At 38.6% G+C, this 15,441-nt stretch overlaps 1 protein-coding gene across 39 annotated transcripts in view; it reads right to left on the bottom strand.

The window, feature by feature from the left end:
* The window catches only part of PBRM1 (polybromo 1), a 106,645-nt gene that overhangs the window by 90,448 nt on the left and 756 nt on the right, over positions 1-15,441 (bottom strand). For 13 of the 39 annotated variants that reach the window (XM_043886115.1, XM_043886117.1, XM_043886086.1 and 10 more), the window contains exons 2-6: positions 12,500-12,639; positions 12,108-12,233; positions 10,359-10,511; positions 9,334-9,431; positions 1,842-1,989 (exon numbers count right to left, since the gene is read on the bottom strand). In XM_043886115.1, coding sequence (XP_043742050.1) covers positions 1,842-1,989; positions 9,334-9,431; positions 10,359-10,511; positions 12,108-12,155 — 447 coding nt within the window. In that variant the 5' untranslated portion in view covers positions 12,156-12,233; positions 12,500-12,639. The remainder of the gene's footprint in view (positions 1-1,841; positions 1,990-9,333; positions 9,432-10,358; positions 10,512-12,107; positions 12,234-12,499; positions 12,640-15,441) is intronic. The other 26 variants (XM_043886110.1, XM_043886111.1, XM_043886113.1 and 23 more) reach the window with 10 other exon arrangements.

Genomic DNA, 15,441 nt, shown 5'->3' with positions numbered 1-15,441 from the left:
AAAAAGACAATACTAACAATAAAGAAAGCTACTACATAGTGCAAAAACAATGTACTAGGACATATAACAACTTTCAACTTGTATGCTCCTATTTGCATACTTTCAAAATATATAAAGAAAAAATCAATATGGCTAATAAGGAGAAATACACAAATCTATCATCAGTTGGATTTTAAAGCACATCATTTGGAAAATAGATAGCTCATGCAGATAAATCAGGATATAAATGATATCAGCAAGATAATTAAAAAGCTAGATCCAATGGACACATGCAGTGTACTCTACCCAATGAACAGTACTCTTGCTATATATTCACAAAATTTATAGCAACTTTATTCACTATTGTTAAATCAGAAACAAACCAAATGTACGTCAACTAAGACACAAACAAAATATGATACATATTCATATAATGGAATATTATTCAGCTATAAAGAAAAAGGAACTAAGTACTAATAAACATTACGACAAGAATGAACTTTGAAAAAATTGTGCACAGTGAAAGAAGCTCGTCATCAAAGGCCATACAGTTCAGGATTCCACTTATATGCAAAGCCCTGAAAAGGGACGTCCATACAAAAGGAAAGTAGATTGTGGTAGCTAGGAGAGGGGGAAAAGAAGTTATGCTTGTTAATGGGCATGGTTTTCTTTTTGGTGTAATGAAAAAATTCTTGAGTTTGACAGTGGTGATGGTTGTACAACTTTCAAATATATTAAGCCCCCTCCCCAAATTCTACACTTTAAAAGAGTATGTGAATTATATCTCAAGAAAAAATATATACACACAGCATTAAGAATTAATTTAACAGTATTTTTACAGAATCTATATGAAAAAACATTTAAAACTTTGATAAAAAGACAAATAAATGAAGATGTACCAAATTTACAGACTGGAATAATAAACATCACAATCATGTCAATTCTCCAAAACACAATCTACAGAGTCAATGCAATTCCAATACAAATTCAAACAATTTTTTGGTGCCTGTTGACTTAACACACTAATATTAAAAAGTATAAGGAAAGGGCCAAGAATAATCAAAACAGTTTCTTTTCCAGACAAGAAAATTACAAAATCAAAGAAATTAAGGTAGATATAGAATAGCCTAGTTTTAGATAAACTGGCCAGAACAAGAGGAACAGAATAAAGACCAGAAACAGACCCATAGCACTTGGAAGCAAAGCCAGCAGTAACAGCACAGACAAATGTGAAGTGAAAGGCCATTTCAAGGTGCAGCTTTTACCTGTGGGAAAAACAAATCCCTACCTCACAGGAGACACACTCAATCGCAGGTACACTAAAGGCATATATACGAAAGGTACACTACTAAACTGTTAGGAGAAAAAAATATCTTTACAATCTTTGCGGAGGAGAGATTTCTGAAATAAGACACAAAGAAGGATAAAACACAAAGTTAAAGACTAAGAAATCTGACTATATTAAAATAAAATTTTAAAAAACTTCTGTTCATCAAAAGATACCACAAAGAGTTAAAAAACAAAAAAACAAACAAAAAAAGTGAAAAAAGAGCCACACTGTGGGAGAGGATATTTGCAACACATATAACCAAAAAAGGATTAGCACTTAGAACAAAAAAATTTCTAAAAATAAACATGAAAACGACAAACCACCCAAGAGACAAAGGGGTAAAAGATTTGAGCAGACACAAGAGAAACAACAGTGGTTCATAATCATATTAATCTTCAGCTGCTTTACTAAGAAGAGAAATACAAACTCAAACTATCAAATGAAAAATCACTACTTACCTATCAGACTGATAAATACTAAAAAGCCACACAATTATCAAATTGGATATCTTCCAAATTTGATGTTTTCTTACCTTATAATAGGCCTTTGCATTGTTAAAAAGCAGCTGGAAGTCAGCAGTAAGCAGATTAACATCATCATACTCTTCCATTTTTAGTTTCTGTTGGATTTTCATCAAGTCAATGGGTTGAGAAACCACTTCATAATAGTCTGGTTGATTTCTGTCAATAATTTAATGATTTTTAAAAAGCAATAATCAAAAGCCTATAAAACATTATGTCTCAAAACTATCTGTGTAATGCCCAACACTCCTAAGTGACAGAGCACATTAGACTTACTCTCATGATCAGAACTGAGAGGGAATAACAAAAGTAAGACGAATACGCATGCCCTTTCCAAATACATATTAGTGATTAAAAAAAAAAACCTAAATTTATTATCTGTAATGGTCTTTTATATGCTAAATACTTAAGATTTAGGGAAACAATACTAAAACCATGCCAATGGTATCTTCTGCAAATGAAAATGACTTACCTTTTGTGGGGTTCAAAAAAACAGGCATGCTTCAAAGCATTTTATAAACTTACAAAATGGACTGTCCTTCTTCAGGTAGTGACCACAGAACTTTCTCTGCCAAGTGCTATCAAGTGCCTAGTATATATGGTGCTCTAACATCAAGTACTTAAGTTACAAAAGAAAAAGATGAGGCCCTTGGCACAAGGAGCTCACCAAAGATAAAAGAGCATAATACATGAACAAACATGACAGAACTATTTTTAAAAAAAGGCATGGGAATGATAAACACAAAATTCAGGATAATGGTTATCTCTTGGAGGGAAGAGGACATTTTAAAAGTAGTTATAACATCTTAAGTTGGGTTTTGGTTCATGGATGTTTATCATTATTTCTTCTGGATTTTTTCAAAAGTTCCACGAGACATGTAAACCTTCTGAAAAATTATCTAAGCAACTAGTTTTTTCAATTTCCCCTCAGGGGTAAATAAAACTCATCCTAGATGTATAAGAGGGTAACAACTATGCAGAACACCATGCTTGCTAAGACTCATGTTTCAGTCATGTGTATTTAATTTTTAAAAGCTTTTTGTATTAACATAAACATTTCAAGCATAGTACAAAAAGTGTTTTTTCTGAACCATTTGAGAGTAAACTGATGAAGAATTTAGTGTGTTTCTCCTACAAAAAGGGACTGCAGGACTTCCCTGGTGGCACAGTGGATAGGAATTCGCCTGCCAATATAGGGGACACAGGTTTGATCCCTAGTCTGGGAAGATTCCACATGCCACAGAGTAACTAAGCGCGTGTGCCACAACCACTGAGCATGTGCTCTAGAGCCCACGAGCCACAACTACTGATGCCGGCGTGCTACAACCAATAATGCCCTCACACCTAGAGCCGGTGCTCCACAAAAGAAGCCTGTGACACGGCTACCGTCCCCAACCCCTTCCCTGTACGCCCATCGCTTGTCTCCCTTGCAGATTCCTACCCTTGCTCAGCCTTAACTAATGACTCTAGACTGAACTCTCCAGAAAGGAAAAGGAAGAACAAATTAGGTTTTTAAAAACCCTTATCAAGTACTTACAATTTTACTGATTTATATAATGAAGTCTGACGGGATAAAAGGAGCATTCAATCTGCTCTTCAAAGAGTGTAAGAACATAAAGGTCTCAGTGAGTGATAACAAAGGCCTAATGCCCATGATGCCAGTGGCACCAAGGGACTTTCTCAGAGCAAGCTTTAGGTCTGTGTTCACTTGATATCCGAAGATGGCTCTCTCCACCTGGCCCTGATAGGCCACAGTGGACTGTTTGCCGAGGCTGGGCCTCAGCAGACTCTCAGGTGATCATCTGTAGACAACTGGGAATCCAGTAAGGACACATAACCTAGAAAGGACACTATATCCCAGAAGCTCTGCTAGGGGGCTCCTCATAAACATTTCCAGAATTACCATACGGAAAAAAGGACCAGGGTCCCAACAGTCCACGCTACATAATTTGGTCAAAACAAGGTCCCCTCACTTTGAAAATGAAACAGCCCTGATTTTCCCCACTTAAATCAACAGAAAAGCAAAGAACAGTAAAAACTCGAACTTCCCTGGTGGTCCAGTGGTTAAAGAATTCACTTTGCAATGCAGGGGACATGGTTTCCATCCCTGGTTGGGGAACTAAGATCCCACATGCCACAGAGCAACTAAGCCCACAAGCCACAACTACTGAGCCAGAGCACTCTGGAGCCTGTGTGCCAAAACTGGAGAGCCTGTGCGCCTCAATGAGAGATCCCGCATGACGCAACTAAGACTTGACTCAGCCGAATAATACTAAAAATAAAGAAAAAAGAAAGAAAAGTAAAAACTGTTCTTATTCATCCTGAGTTTAAAAGCTGTAAGTATTCTCCCAGACTTCTGTGTACACGTACATACATACACACAGGATTGTGAAGTACTTGTCTTAACAGCTTTTCTCTTTCAACAATAGGTGAGGGCACCCTGCTGTAACATGGCCACAGAATAGCCAACGCCTAACTAAGAGTTCAACCAGAAAAGTGAGAACCAATCTGCCTGATGTGCAAAGCCTGCTGGCTACACCTAAACCTATCTTCCCTCCTTCCCAAGATGACAGCATTCTAAGCTGCTGCCTCGGTACTTAAAACCAAATTCTTAAGTCTCATTGCAGCTAAGTTCTGGCCAGTGCAAGAGCTGAAGTGTACCATGTCCAGGTCACTTCCTTAACATGCCTTCTTTTTCCTATGGGCTGGAAGGTCATTTTGGTGATGCACCATCTCAGACCATGCAGTCAAGGGCAATGCCCCAGGCACAGAAGATTAAAGAGACAGAGAGTATCTCAGCCCTGAATACCTCAGAGAATAGGACATGTATGTGAGAGAAAGCAATTGTTCCTGTCTCAGCCTTTGTTAATTTAGATGCCTGAGTACCAGCAGCCTAACATACTAATCAAAACAAAGTCTCAAAAAGAGATTCACAATTGTGTGGCTCTGAGTAATACTACAATACTACTTGTGAGAAGTAATAATACTTCCCACAAGCTCTTGAGAAAGCGTGCATTCCACAACAGAGGAGGGGCAGAGGTGCAGGCAGGCACAGCGCTGGGGGAAGGCAGCGGTGCTCCTAGGGTACCACATCACCGAGGCCAGGAGACAGAGCTCCAGCACCCAAGGCCTGTGTCCTCGGGCCCTCAGCTGGCAGCAGAGAAGTGGGGGGTCCTTTTCTATGAGGTACATGTGCACGGCACTCTGATGCTGCTTCTCTACATTATATACTGGATAAGAGAACAGGCTTTAGAAACAGAAAGACTTGAGTCTGAATTCCGGTTATACTTAGTAGTCTGAGAACTTGTACAAGTTATCACTTCTAAATTGCTATAGCAATACTGCACATGTTTAAACAAGCAATAAATACAGGCTTTTACTATGATATACTAACTGACAACTTTTAAAAGACTGTTATTGATGAAGTAACTGAAATCTGGAGACAGTTTCCTCATTAGATAAAAAAGCTTTCTTTTCTGGCATGACTAACTTACAGAGCTCTCCTCATTCAGGATGATGACACTACCATCCTTGGGGGCTCTGCTCTCAGAAGTGAGAGGTGGCCTTCAGCTCAGCCTAGAGCTTATTGGCTACACACTGCGACATCAACATTCATGAATGGATCTAAATCTTTAACTAACTTATTGTATTCATTTCCTTTTGTTGCTACAGCAAATAAACCACAAAACTAATGGCTTAAAGCAACGCAAATCTCTCATCTTACAGAAATCCAAAAATGGGTCTCACTGAGTCAAAAGGCAAGGTGTTCACGTTCTTTTCAGAGGTTCTTAAGAATTCATTGCCTTGCCTTTTCCAGCTTCTGGAGGCCATGTGCATTCTTTGGCTTATAGCCCCGTTCCTCCAAGTACAAAGCCATGAGCACCACATCGTCACACCTCTCTGTGACTGACTCCTCTGCTTCCCTCGTTCCTGTTTAAAGATCCCTGTGATTACACTGGGACCATCTGGATAATCCAGGATAACTTCTCCAACTCAAAGTGAGTTGACTAACAAACTTAATTTCTCTTTGCCATGTAATCCTACATATTCACAGAGTCCAGGGACTACTAGACAGACATTTTGGGGGGTCATTATTCTATCTATCACACTCAGGTATGTTTTCAGAACAAATAACTTCAAATGTCAGAGTCTGAGAAGAACAGTGATATTATTTTGACAGCAAGAGACGAAGGAGGCTCTAGTGAGGGAGAGTAACAGCTCCACAGGGAGGTGTGTGCCAGGTGCATACTGGGAACAGCAACTTGTTTTTGCTCCACTGGACGACAGAAGTCAAGCCCAAAAGTTAGGGAGAAAAGAGAGAAAGCGAGGTGAAAATAATCACTGTGGGCCTCTGCATATTGTAAAAAACTGATCCCTTTTAACTATGATAAATACAACTTTGCTGCTATTCTAAAGGCTATTAAATAATTTTTTAAAATGTTTTCCACTCTCAAGGAACTAGATAAAGAACAAACTAAACCCAAAGCTACAAGGAAGGAAATAATGCATAAAGTAGAGATAACCATCGAGAATAGGAAAAAAACCAACAGAGTTGAGTTGGTTTTTTAAAAAGATCAATTGAATTGACAAACCCTTAGCTAATTAAGAAAAAAAGATTAAAATAAAATCAGAAATGAAAGAGGGAACATTACAACCAATGCCACAAAAATAAAAAGATTTATAAGAGATTAGTGTGAACAACTGTACACCAATAAACTGGATATCTCAAAAGTAAGGGATAAATTCCTAGAAACATACAACCAACCAAAACAATATGAAGAAACAGAAAACCTGAATAGACATATAACCATTATAGAGATTGAATCAGTAATCAAAAACCTCTTGGCCTAGGAGAAAAATTCTAGAAATGCCCTACACCTAATGGCTTCACTGTTGAATTTCACCAGACATTTTTCTTGAGAAGAACAATTCTTCTCAAACTTTTCCAAAGGGGAGGGAAAATTTATTTATTCTGTGAAGCTAGTAATGCTCTGATACCAAAGCCAGAAAAAGACACTACAAGAAAATTACAGACCAACATCCCTTATGAACGTGGTGTTGATGCAAATATTTTCGACAAAATACTAGTGAAATGAATTCAGCAGCATGTTGAAAGGATCATACACCATGACCAAGTGGGATTTAATCCTGCATTGCAAGGATGATTCAACTTATGAAAATTGATAAAAGTAATGAGTCATATTAACAGAATGAAGGAAAATAACCACATGATCATCTCAACTAATGCAAAAAAAGCATTTCATAAATGCTTTCATGATATAAACTCTCAAAAAGTAGGTATAGATGGAAACTATACTACTTCAACAAAATAAAGGCCATATATGAACAGCCTATAGCTAATATGATACTTAAAAGGAAAGACAAAGATGCTTTCTCTCACCACTTCTTTTCAATATAGTACTGGAAAACTTAGCCAGAGCAATTCAGCAACAAAAAGAAATAAAAGGCATCTAAATTAGGAAGAAGTAAACCATCTCTGTTTACAGATGATCTCAAATGCAGAATACTCTAAAGATCCCACACAAAAAAACTTTAAGAGTAAACGAATTCAGCAAAGTTTTAACATACAAAAGCAACACACACACAAATCAGTTACATTTCTATACAGCAACAGTGAACAATCCAAAATGGAGACTAAAGAGTAAACCTGACCAACAAGATAACAGACCTAAACACTAAAAACTGCACATTTCTATAAGAAATTAAATACACAGATAAATGGAAAGATGGGCTTCCCTGGTGGCTCAGCAGTAAAGAATCCTCCTGCCAATGCAGGTGTGGGTTCAATCCCTGAGTAGGAAAGATCCCCTGGAGAAAGAAATGGCAACTTACTCTAGTATTCTTGCCTGGAAAATCCCATGGACAGAGGAGGCTGGCAGGCTACACAGTCCATAAGGTCGCAAGAGTATGTCACAACCTAGCAACTAAACAACAACAACAAAACGGAAAGACAGCCCATGTTCGTGTATTGGAAAACTTAATGTTGTATACCAATACTATGCACAGAACCAATGGAAAACCAAACAAAATTCCAACAGCATTTTTTGCGGAAACAAAAAAAACCCATCCTGAGAAAGAAGAAAAAAGCTAAAAGACCATACTAATCAGGGTTCTCTAGAGAATGAGAACCACTAGGAGTTACACACACACACACACACACACACACACACACACACACACACACACACACACACACACACACACACAGAAAGAGAGAGAAAAAAAGAGAATAAGTATAGGAACTGGTGATTAGAGGCCAAGAAGTCCCAGGATCTGCCAGCTGGAAACCAGGAAAGCCAGTGGTATAATTCAGACTGAAAGCCCAAGAACCAGGTAGTCTGATGTCCAAGGACAGAACGATGTCTCAGTTCAAACAGAGAATGTATACTCACCCCTTCTCTACCCTTTTGTTCCATCCAAACCCTCAGGGGACCGGAAGATACCCAGCTCCATATGGTGAAGGCCTTTTTTACTCAGTCTAACTATTCATATGCTAATCTCTTCAAGAGACATCCTCACAGACACACCCAGAAGTAATATTTTACCATCTATCTGGGCATCCCTTAACCCAGTCAAGTTGACACAAAAAATTAAGAATCACAGAGGACTCACACCTTCTGATTTAAACTTACTACAATACTACAAGTGTCAGTGAGAATGTGGAGAAATTGTAACTCTTGTACATGGTTGGCAGGAATATAAAATGGTGCTATAATTATGGAAAACAATATGATGATGCCTAAAAAAAGTAAAAATAGAATTACTATAAGATCCTACTATCTCACCCCTGGGTATATACTTAAAAGAACTGAAAGCAGTATCTCCAAGAGGTATTTATTTTTGCAGTCACCTTCACTGCAGCATAATTCACAACAGCCAAGAAGAGGAAGCAACCCAAGTGTTTAACCAATGAACGGATTTTAAAAATGTGGTATATGTATTCAATGGAATATTATTCAGTCTTGAAAAGGAAGGAAATCCTGTCACGTAGTTTAACATGGATAAATCTTGAGGACATTACAGGTGAAACAAATCAATTACAAAAGACAGATACTGTATGATTCCACTTAGATGAGATACCTAAAGCAGTCAAATTCAAAGAAATAGAAAGTGCAATGGTGATTGCTAGGGGCTGGAGATGGGGGAGGGGGGAAATGGGGAGTTATTTAATGGGCATAGAGTTTCAATTCTGCAACATGAAAAAGCTATGGATATCTGCTATGTAACAACATAAAGACGCTTAACACCTGTGGAACTGTACATTTAAAAATGATTAAGATTGCAAATTTCATATTGTATTTTTTTTTACAATTAAAAACTTTGGTTTTAATTGTAAAAAAATTTTTTTTAATATGCTTCTCGATATCTTGACAGCTGAAAACTAAAATCTGGATCCCAGTATCACTTAAGCAAATCTTTCCAAAAGAAAACTCAAAACTAAACACTTTCAACATGGACCTGGACCGAACTCCTCCCACTCACCTTCGTTTTGGTGCCCTAATAAAGAGCTCACAGAGCAGCCTGCCCTGCTCATCCTTATAGTCGCGGATGGTGTTGTAGAGTTCATGGCACACAGCAATCTACACATGGAAAAAGAGCAAAATCACCAGAAAAATGATCAGAAAGTCACTAGGCATTAGGATTATAAAAAAAAAAAAAAGCCAGGATAAAGGATGAATCCCCAAATTCCCACATGGAAACCCAAATCTGAAACATGCTAACATTATCTCTCCTTATTTAAGATCATTTAAATGATTAAATCTTTCATCAGAATATGGTACTAATGATTTTTCTTTTCTTTGAAACCAAATCAGTTCATATTACCCTTGCTTAAAAAGCATCCAACAGAGGGGCTTCTCAGCAGCCAGAGAATACAATCTGAACTCCTAACACCGCCCACAGAGTACGCAGGGTAAACTCCGGCTGGGCAGCCTCTGCCAGTTTCCTTCTCCCTCTTGACCCTCTCTGCAATCACAACACATCAAACCCACTCCTAAGCCAGCTCTTCGGTCTGGAACATTCTCCCCCAGCGCTCTGCAGGGCTGGTGCCTTCTGATCACAAAGAAACCTTTCCTGAAGATATGGCCAAAACAGCCCGGATCATCCAAACTTTTCTTCTTAGCACTCATCACTAACTGAGGCTACTTTATTATTTATGTGCTCATCTGTCTACATTCTGCTTCCCCAACACTAGCCTCTAAGTTTCATGTGAAAAACTAGCTCACCTTACACATGGTTATATTCCAACCACCACAACAGAGCTTGGCACAGGACAAGCACACAGTTACTCGAGTGACTATATGACAAAAGAATATTCTTTACTACTTCATAGTATTAAATTATATTAGTACTGTAAGGCTTTTGGCTAAGTATTTTTATGAAAGAAGGATTAAGAAGATCAAGCCAGAGGAAAAAGAAGCTGAGAGGCCTTGCATCTTAACAGTTTATCATTATAGGAAGGGTAGGGAATTGTGCAGAAGGCAGAAACTGTGATTCAAGTTACTTACAGGGTCTACAGTTGGAAGACTGGAAAGTCTCCTCCTTTTCCTGCTTGGGCCTGGTGTAGACACAGAATGGTGCCCATCATCAAAGTCCCCACTGACACTACTGGAAGGGGAGGTAGCTCTTCTTCTCTTGGAACCCATGGAATCCAACTTCTTCTATAAGAAAGAATTAGCCATGTTCTTAAATTGAAATTTATGCTCTGCCACCAAGCCCTCAGCTGGCCACCTGCTACCAAGCTTCAGATATTTTCACTGTTGCAAAGAAGCTTAACTATGCTTTTTCAATGCAAGTCCTAGACCTTGCTTTAGCCCCTTCACTTATCAGAATGCTACACTTTCCACTGGATGGGACAAATTCAGCAAAAGTATACTCATCTGTATTTACCAATTTTGAATGACAACCACTCCTGGCCCCCAATTTACCCTGGAATGGAGTTTGAAAACCCACATAAAACAGTACACCCACACATAATGGTGTGCTGGTGTACTGCCTCAGGGACAGAGACCCTAAGGAGGTCACCTCTGGAGTGAGCAGCCTCATCTGTTTTCCCCAGGGTTCCTTACGATTATGACCACTTTCTAGGAGGGCCAGGATGTGTGTGTGTGTGTGGGGAGACTTGCAGAAGCAGACCCTGTGGCAAAAGAGTAGGGGGATAGAGGATTAATCTTCTAGCATTTCAGATGTACCCTAAAATTAACACACTGAAAATGAATTTTCTCCATTCATTAAAGAAAGCTTCACAAGACGTAACCCAGAAAACACTCAACTTGCCATACCTATGCTAACTAAAGTAGCAAAACTCCATTTGGAAATTTTTCTGTCAGTGCAGACTAACCTTTTCAGTTCTATGAGGTATTCTATCCCCATGAGCTCACAGCTTTACATTTCAGTAGAAGATCTGGAGGAATACCTCAAAAATGAGATTTTAGGTCCTCCTTGGCCTCCCAGAAACATGTAAATATTTGCTCTAGTTTTAGGCAGGCTGCTAAGTAATCTTTACACAACTTTACAAAATATATATATATATACACATATACATTTATTTGACTATAACATAAGAAATGCAACCATTGAAATGACCTGCTATATCGAGAGGGAAAGGATATATACCTGAGAAAGTCCTACAATGCTTATACAATTTAACAACAGTATCAAATAGGATACTGTGATTTCTTTCTCTAAAGAAAAAAGAAAAAACTGATCCTAGGGTCTCTTACCAACATTCAATTTCAGGAAACAGACACCAGCAGCTGAAAGAATGGGTTGCCAGTAATATGGAGAGGAAAACTAGGGATTTGCAGGAACAAAGCAAAGCAACAAAATAAAATTTCTGGTAGCCAAACTAACAAACAAAAGAAGTCTCCAATCTCTTCCCCTGAACCAGAGCCCACATGGTGTTTAAAAACTGAGCTTAATATCATGAGGTTCCTTCCTCTAGGACTTAGTTTGTTATAATGTATTAGTTTGCAATTGGCTGCAACTGGCTAAGGCTTCAAAGGACTTAGGCCAAGGCCAGCCAAGTTTTGTTGATTTTTATTTGTTTTATAAAAGGCTGATAAACTGGCCTCAGTTGAGTAAGACGCAGAAACTAAGGACCAAGCTTTTATAAACAATCTATGACAAGGACTCAAGTGAATCTGATGAATATAAGGTGGGACTCTATGAAAAGGATAACAAAACTTAAGAAAGGTAGAAGGGAAAAGCCAAAGAAGGACAGAAAAGGGAAAGGATGTAGATGATCAGTAATTTACCAGCTTTACCAGAGCACAACCAGCTCCTCGAAAAGCCAGTCTCCTCATTATGTCTGAAGGCCAAGTGAAGCCAGTGGGAGAAGGCAGGGCTTTAGAAGTGCTGATTCAATGTTAATGTATTCAAAACTGAAAGAGAAGAACAAGGCAGAGAAGGGGGAAATAAAAAGAAGGGTCAAAAGGAGTAAAAATGATTACGAATAGACAGAAAACATTCAAGCAGAACTGCTAAAGAAAGATAGGAGAACTGGAGAAAATAAGTCTATCAGTTCTCCTGCACCAACCAAACTGCTGCAAAGGCTCAGGCACTAACAGTATCTGACATTCCTTCCATTTTAACACCAAATGCTTTTCACATGCTTAAAGATGTCTCACTGAGGTTCCCCTTTACTCACATGGAATGACTGTCAATTCCAGGAACGAAGCATGCCTGCCCAACTGCCCCCTAGTCAATAAGAGCAGAGTTCAATCACAGAGCTGGGATGGAGCATGAACACATGTGAAAGGCTCACAAGCGACACCAACTGTTAGCAAGCTGGAACAAACCAAGAACGGCTTATGGTGAGCAGTCTGGTAAACTCCTCCCCGCCAAAAAAGTCCAGAGAGACACATTTCTTTCCAAAAATCCTATCAGCATTGAAAAGATACTACACACAATTTTAGAAACGTTGTTGTTTTTAAAAAAAAAAAAAATTGCTTTCAACCAATTGGCAGGTCAAAATTACTTTTATTTTTTTTTTAAGTATCAGCTTTTTTCCCCCCCCCCATTTATTTTTATTAGTTGGAGGCTAATTGCTTTACAATATTGTAGTGGTTTTTGCCATACATTGACATGAATCAGCCATGGATTTACATGTGTTCCCATTCCCGATCCCCAAAATTACTTTTATAAATAACTCACTGAAAATCAAATAAAAAATGTAAATCACTGGGGGGGGGGGGGCGTGGTGTATGACTCTCTGCGACCCCATGGACCACAGCCCGCCAGGCTCCTCTGTCCATGGGATTTCCCAGGCAAGAATACTGGAGTGGGCTGCCATTTCCTTCTCTATGTGTCTATCAGTTCAGTTCAGTCGCTCAGTCATGTCCAACTCTTTGCGATCCCATGGACTGCAGCACCCCAGGCTTCCCTGTCCATCACCAATTCCCAGAGCTTATTCAAACTCATGTCCATCGAGTCGGTGATGCCAAATCCAACCATCTCATCCTCTGTCGTCCCCTTCTCTTCCCACCTTCAATCTTTCCCAGCATCAGGGTCTTTTCTAGTGACTCAGTTCTCCGCATCAGGTGGCCAAAGTATTCGAGTTTCAGCTTCAGCCTCAGTCCTTCCAAAGAATGTTCAGGACTGATTATAGTCTAGACCATATACTGCCCAAAATTACTCCAATCATTAATTTACTTTGATAACAACAAAAAGATTCAACTTAAGTATAATTTTCAAATATTTTGTCATTCAAAGAATACATTTTAACATGGACTTTGAAAGTCTGGCAAGAAAAGCAACGTGGCCAGGTGGGTGGGAGGAGAAACAAGACCTGAGCTCAGAAGTGAAGACTAATAAGAGACACAAGTCTTCCTTCTTTAATGATCTGTTTGATTTTGGGTCATAACCTATCAGATCTGTTTCTTCATTTCTAAAATGAAAACAGTAGTGTATGTATCAGGGCTCAGTGGTAAAGAATTCACCTGCCGATGCAAGAGCTGCAGGTTTAATTCCTGGGTCAGAATCCCCTACAGAAGGAAATGGCAACCCACTTCAGTATTCTTGCCAGGATAATCCCATGGACAGGAGAACCTGGCAGGCTACAGACCATGGGGTCGCAAAGAGTCAGACATGACTGAGTGAGCACACATGCAAAGTGTACATATCTCCCTTGGACTGTTTTGACAATGAATGTACATGAAATCACTTTGAAATGTCACAAGGGAAGCCCCTGAAATATCAAAGTGCAACAAAAATGTTAAATTAAAACTTAACTCTAAATTAGCCTCCAACTAATAAAAATAAATGGAAAAAAAAAAAAACTTAACTCTAGGATTTCATTCTCCCTTGTGCACAGGAGAAGCAATTTATCCGTTTTTGTCGCCTGACTTATAGCACAGTTTCAGTGATCAACTAATTTATTTAACAAATGTAGTAAAAGCGCACTTAAGAGAAATATTAAAAAAAAAGTTTGTGTAGTTGAAAAGGCCTGTGAGCATCCATTCAGCAATTATTTTTCTATAAAGAGAAAAGGAATAGATTCTGAAGCTTAGTTACAAGTTTTTAAATGGCATTGATTACAGTCACATGTCCAAAATCTAACAACCAATGATAAATTACAGTGGACAGTAAAGAATAACTTTACAATGTGCAACTGGGAAAAAATTACTCAGTATAGCCAAATGGTGTATTCTGACAGTTTATAGACTTTTACTACTCTCCTGTATTTCCAGTGATTCTTAGTGCCTTAATTTATCTTTAACACAATAATCTTGGGAAAAAATCACTTATAATGCTGTGTGTGTTAGTCATTCAGTCGTGTGCGACTCTTTGCGACCCCATGGGCTGTAGCCTGCCAGGCTCCTCTGTGCATGGAATTCTCCAGGCAAGACTACTGGAGTGGGTTGCCATTCCCTTCTCCAGGAGATCTTCCCAATCCAGGGATCCAACCCAGCTGGGTCTCCTATATTGTGGGCAGATAGCGTTCTCAGCTTTCAGTATTTGTTCTATGCCTGGCTGCTTTTCTTAAAAACTGAAGTGTGAACGAACTATATGTATTATGTTGCAGCCTGTGTTTGCCTTAGAGAATATTTCTGAGTCAACATTCTCGCACATGATGTTGGAAGCCTTGAGACTAGTCTATCACACAGATACAGCAATGTACTAATCTTAGGGGTTTGGGTAGAACATTAATACTTTAGGTATTTCAGACACTTCCAAAGCCCAAGAGGTCAAAAACCCTTCTATTTACCCACACAGATCTGTTACTGATTTGACATATTTTTCAAAAAATAACCTCCAATTTTTAGACATAAAATATGGGAAATCTGTTAACAAGTGATAAAGCAGAAGTTATACTGCTCTTTGCTTATGAATTGTACTTGGGAAAAGAGTCACTACTAAATGGAAAAAAATAACTAGAAATCACTGAGGGATAATTTACTGGAAAACTAGTAGTAATGTTTTATTCCAACATATGTTCCTAAAATCGTAGTAATAATTTCTATATCCACTATACCGTGGATTTGTCATTTGTTTTTCAGGATTCCTTCTTAATTTTTGCCTGTATTTCTTCACCCTTAAGTCACCAATATCTAACCTATAATGACGAAACTATGCTTCTTTTCAGTAAAA

The sequence above is a fragment of the Cervus elaphus genome, chromosome 24, assembly GCF_910594005.1.
Source record: "Cervus elaphus chromosome 24, mCerEla1.1, whole genome shotgun sequence".
In the NCBI taxonomy this organism is placed as follows: domain Eukaryota; kingdom Metazoa; phylum Chordata; class Mammalia; order Artiodactyla; family Cervidae; genus Cervus; species Cervus elaphus.
The sequence above is the reverse complement of the archived record's forward strand: the minus strand, read 5'-3'. Positions and strand labels throughout refer to the sequence as shown.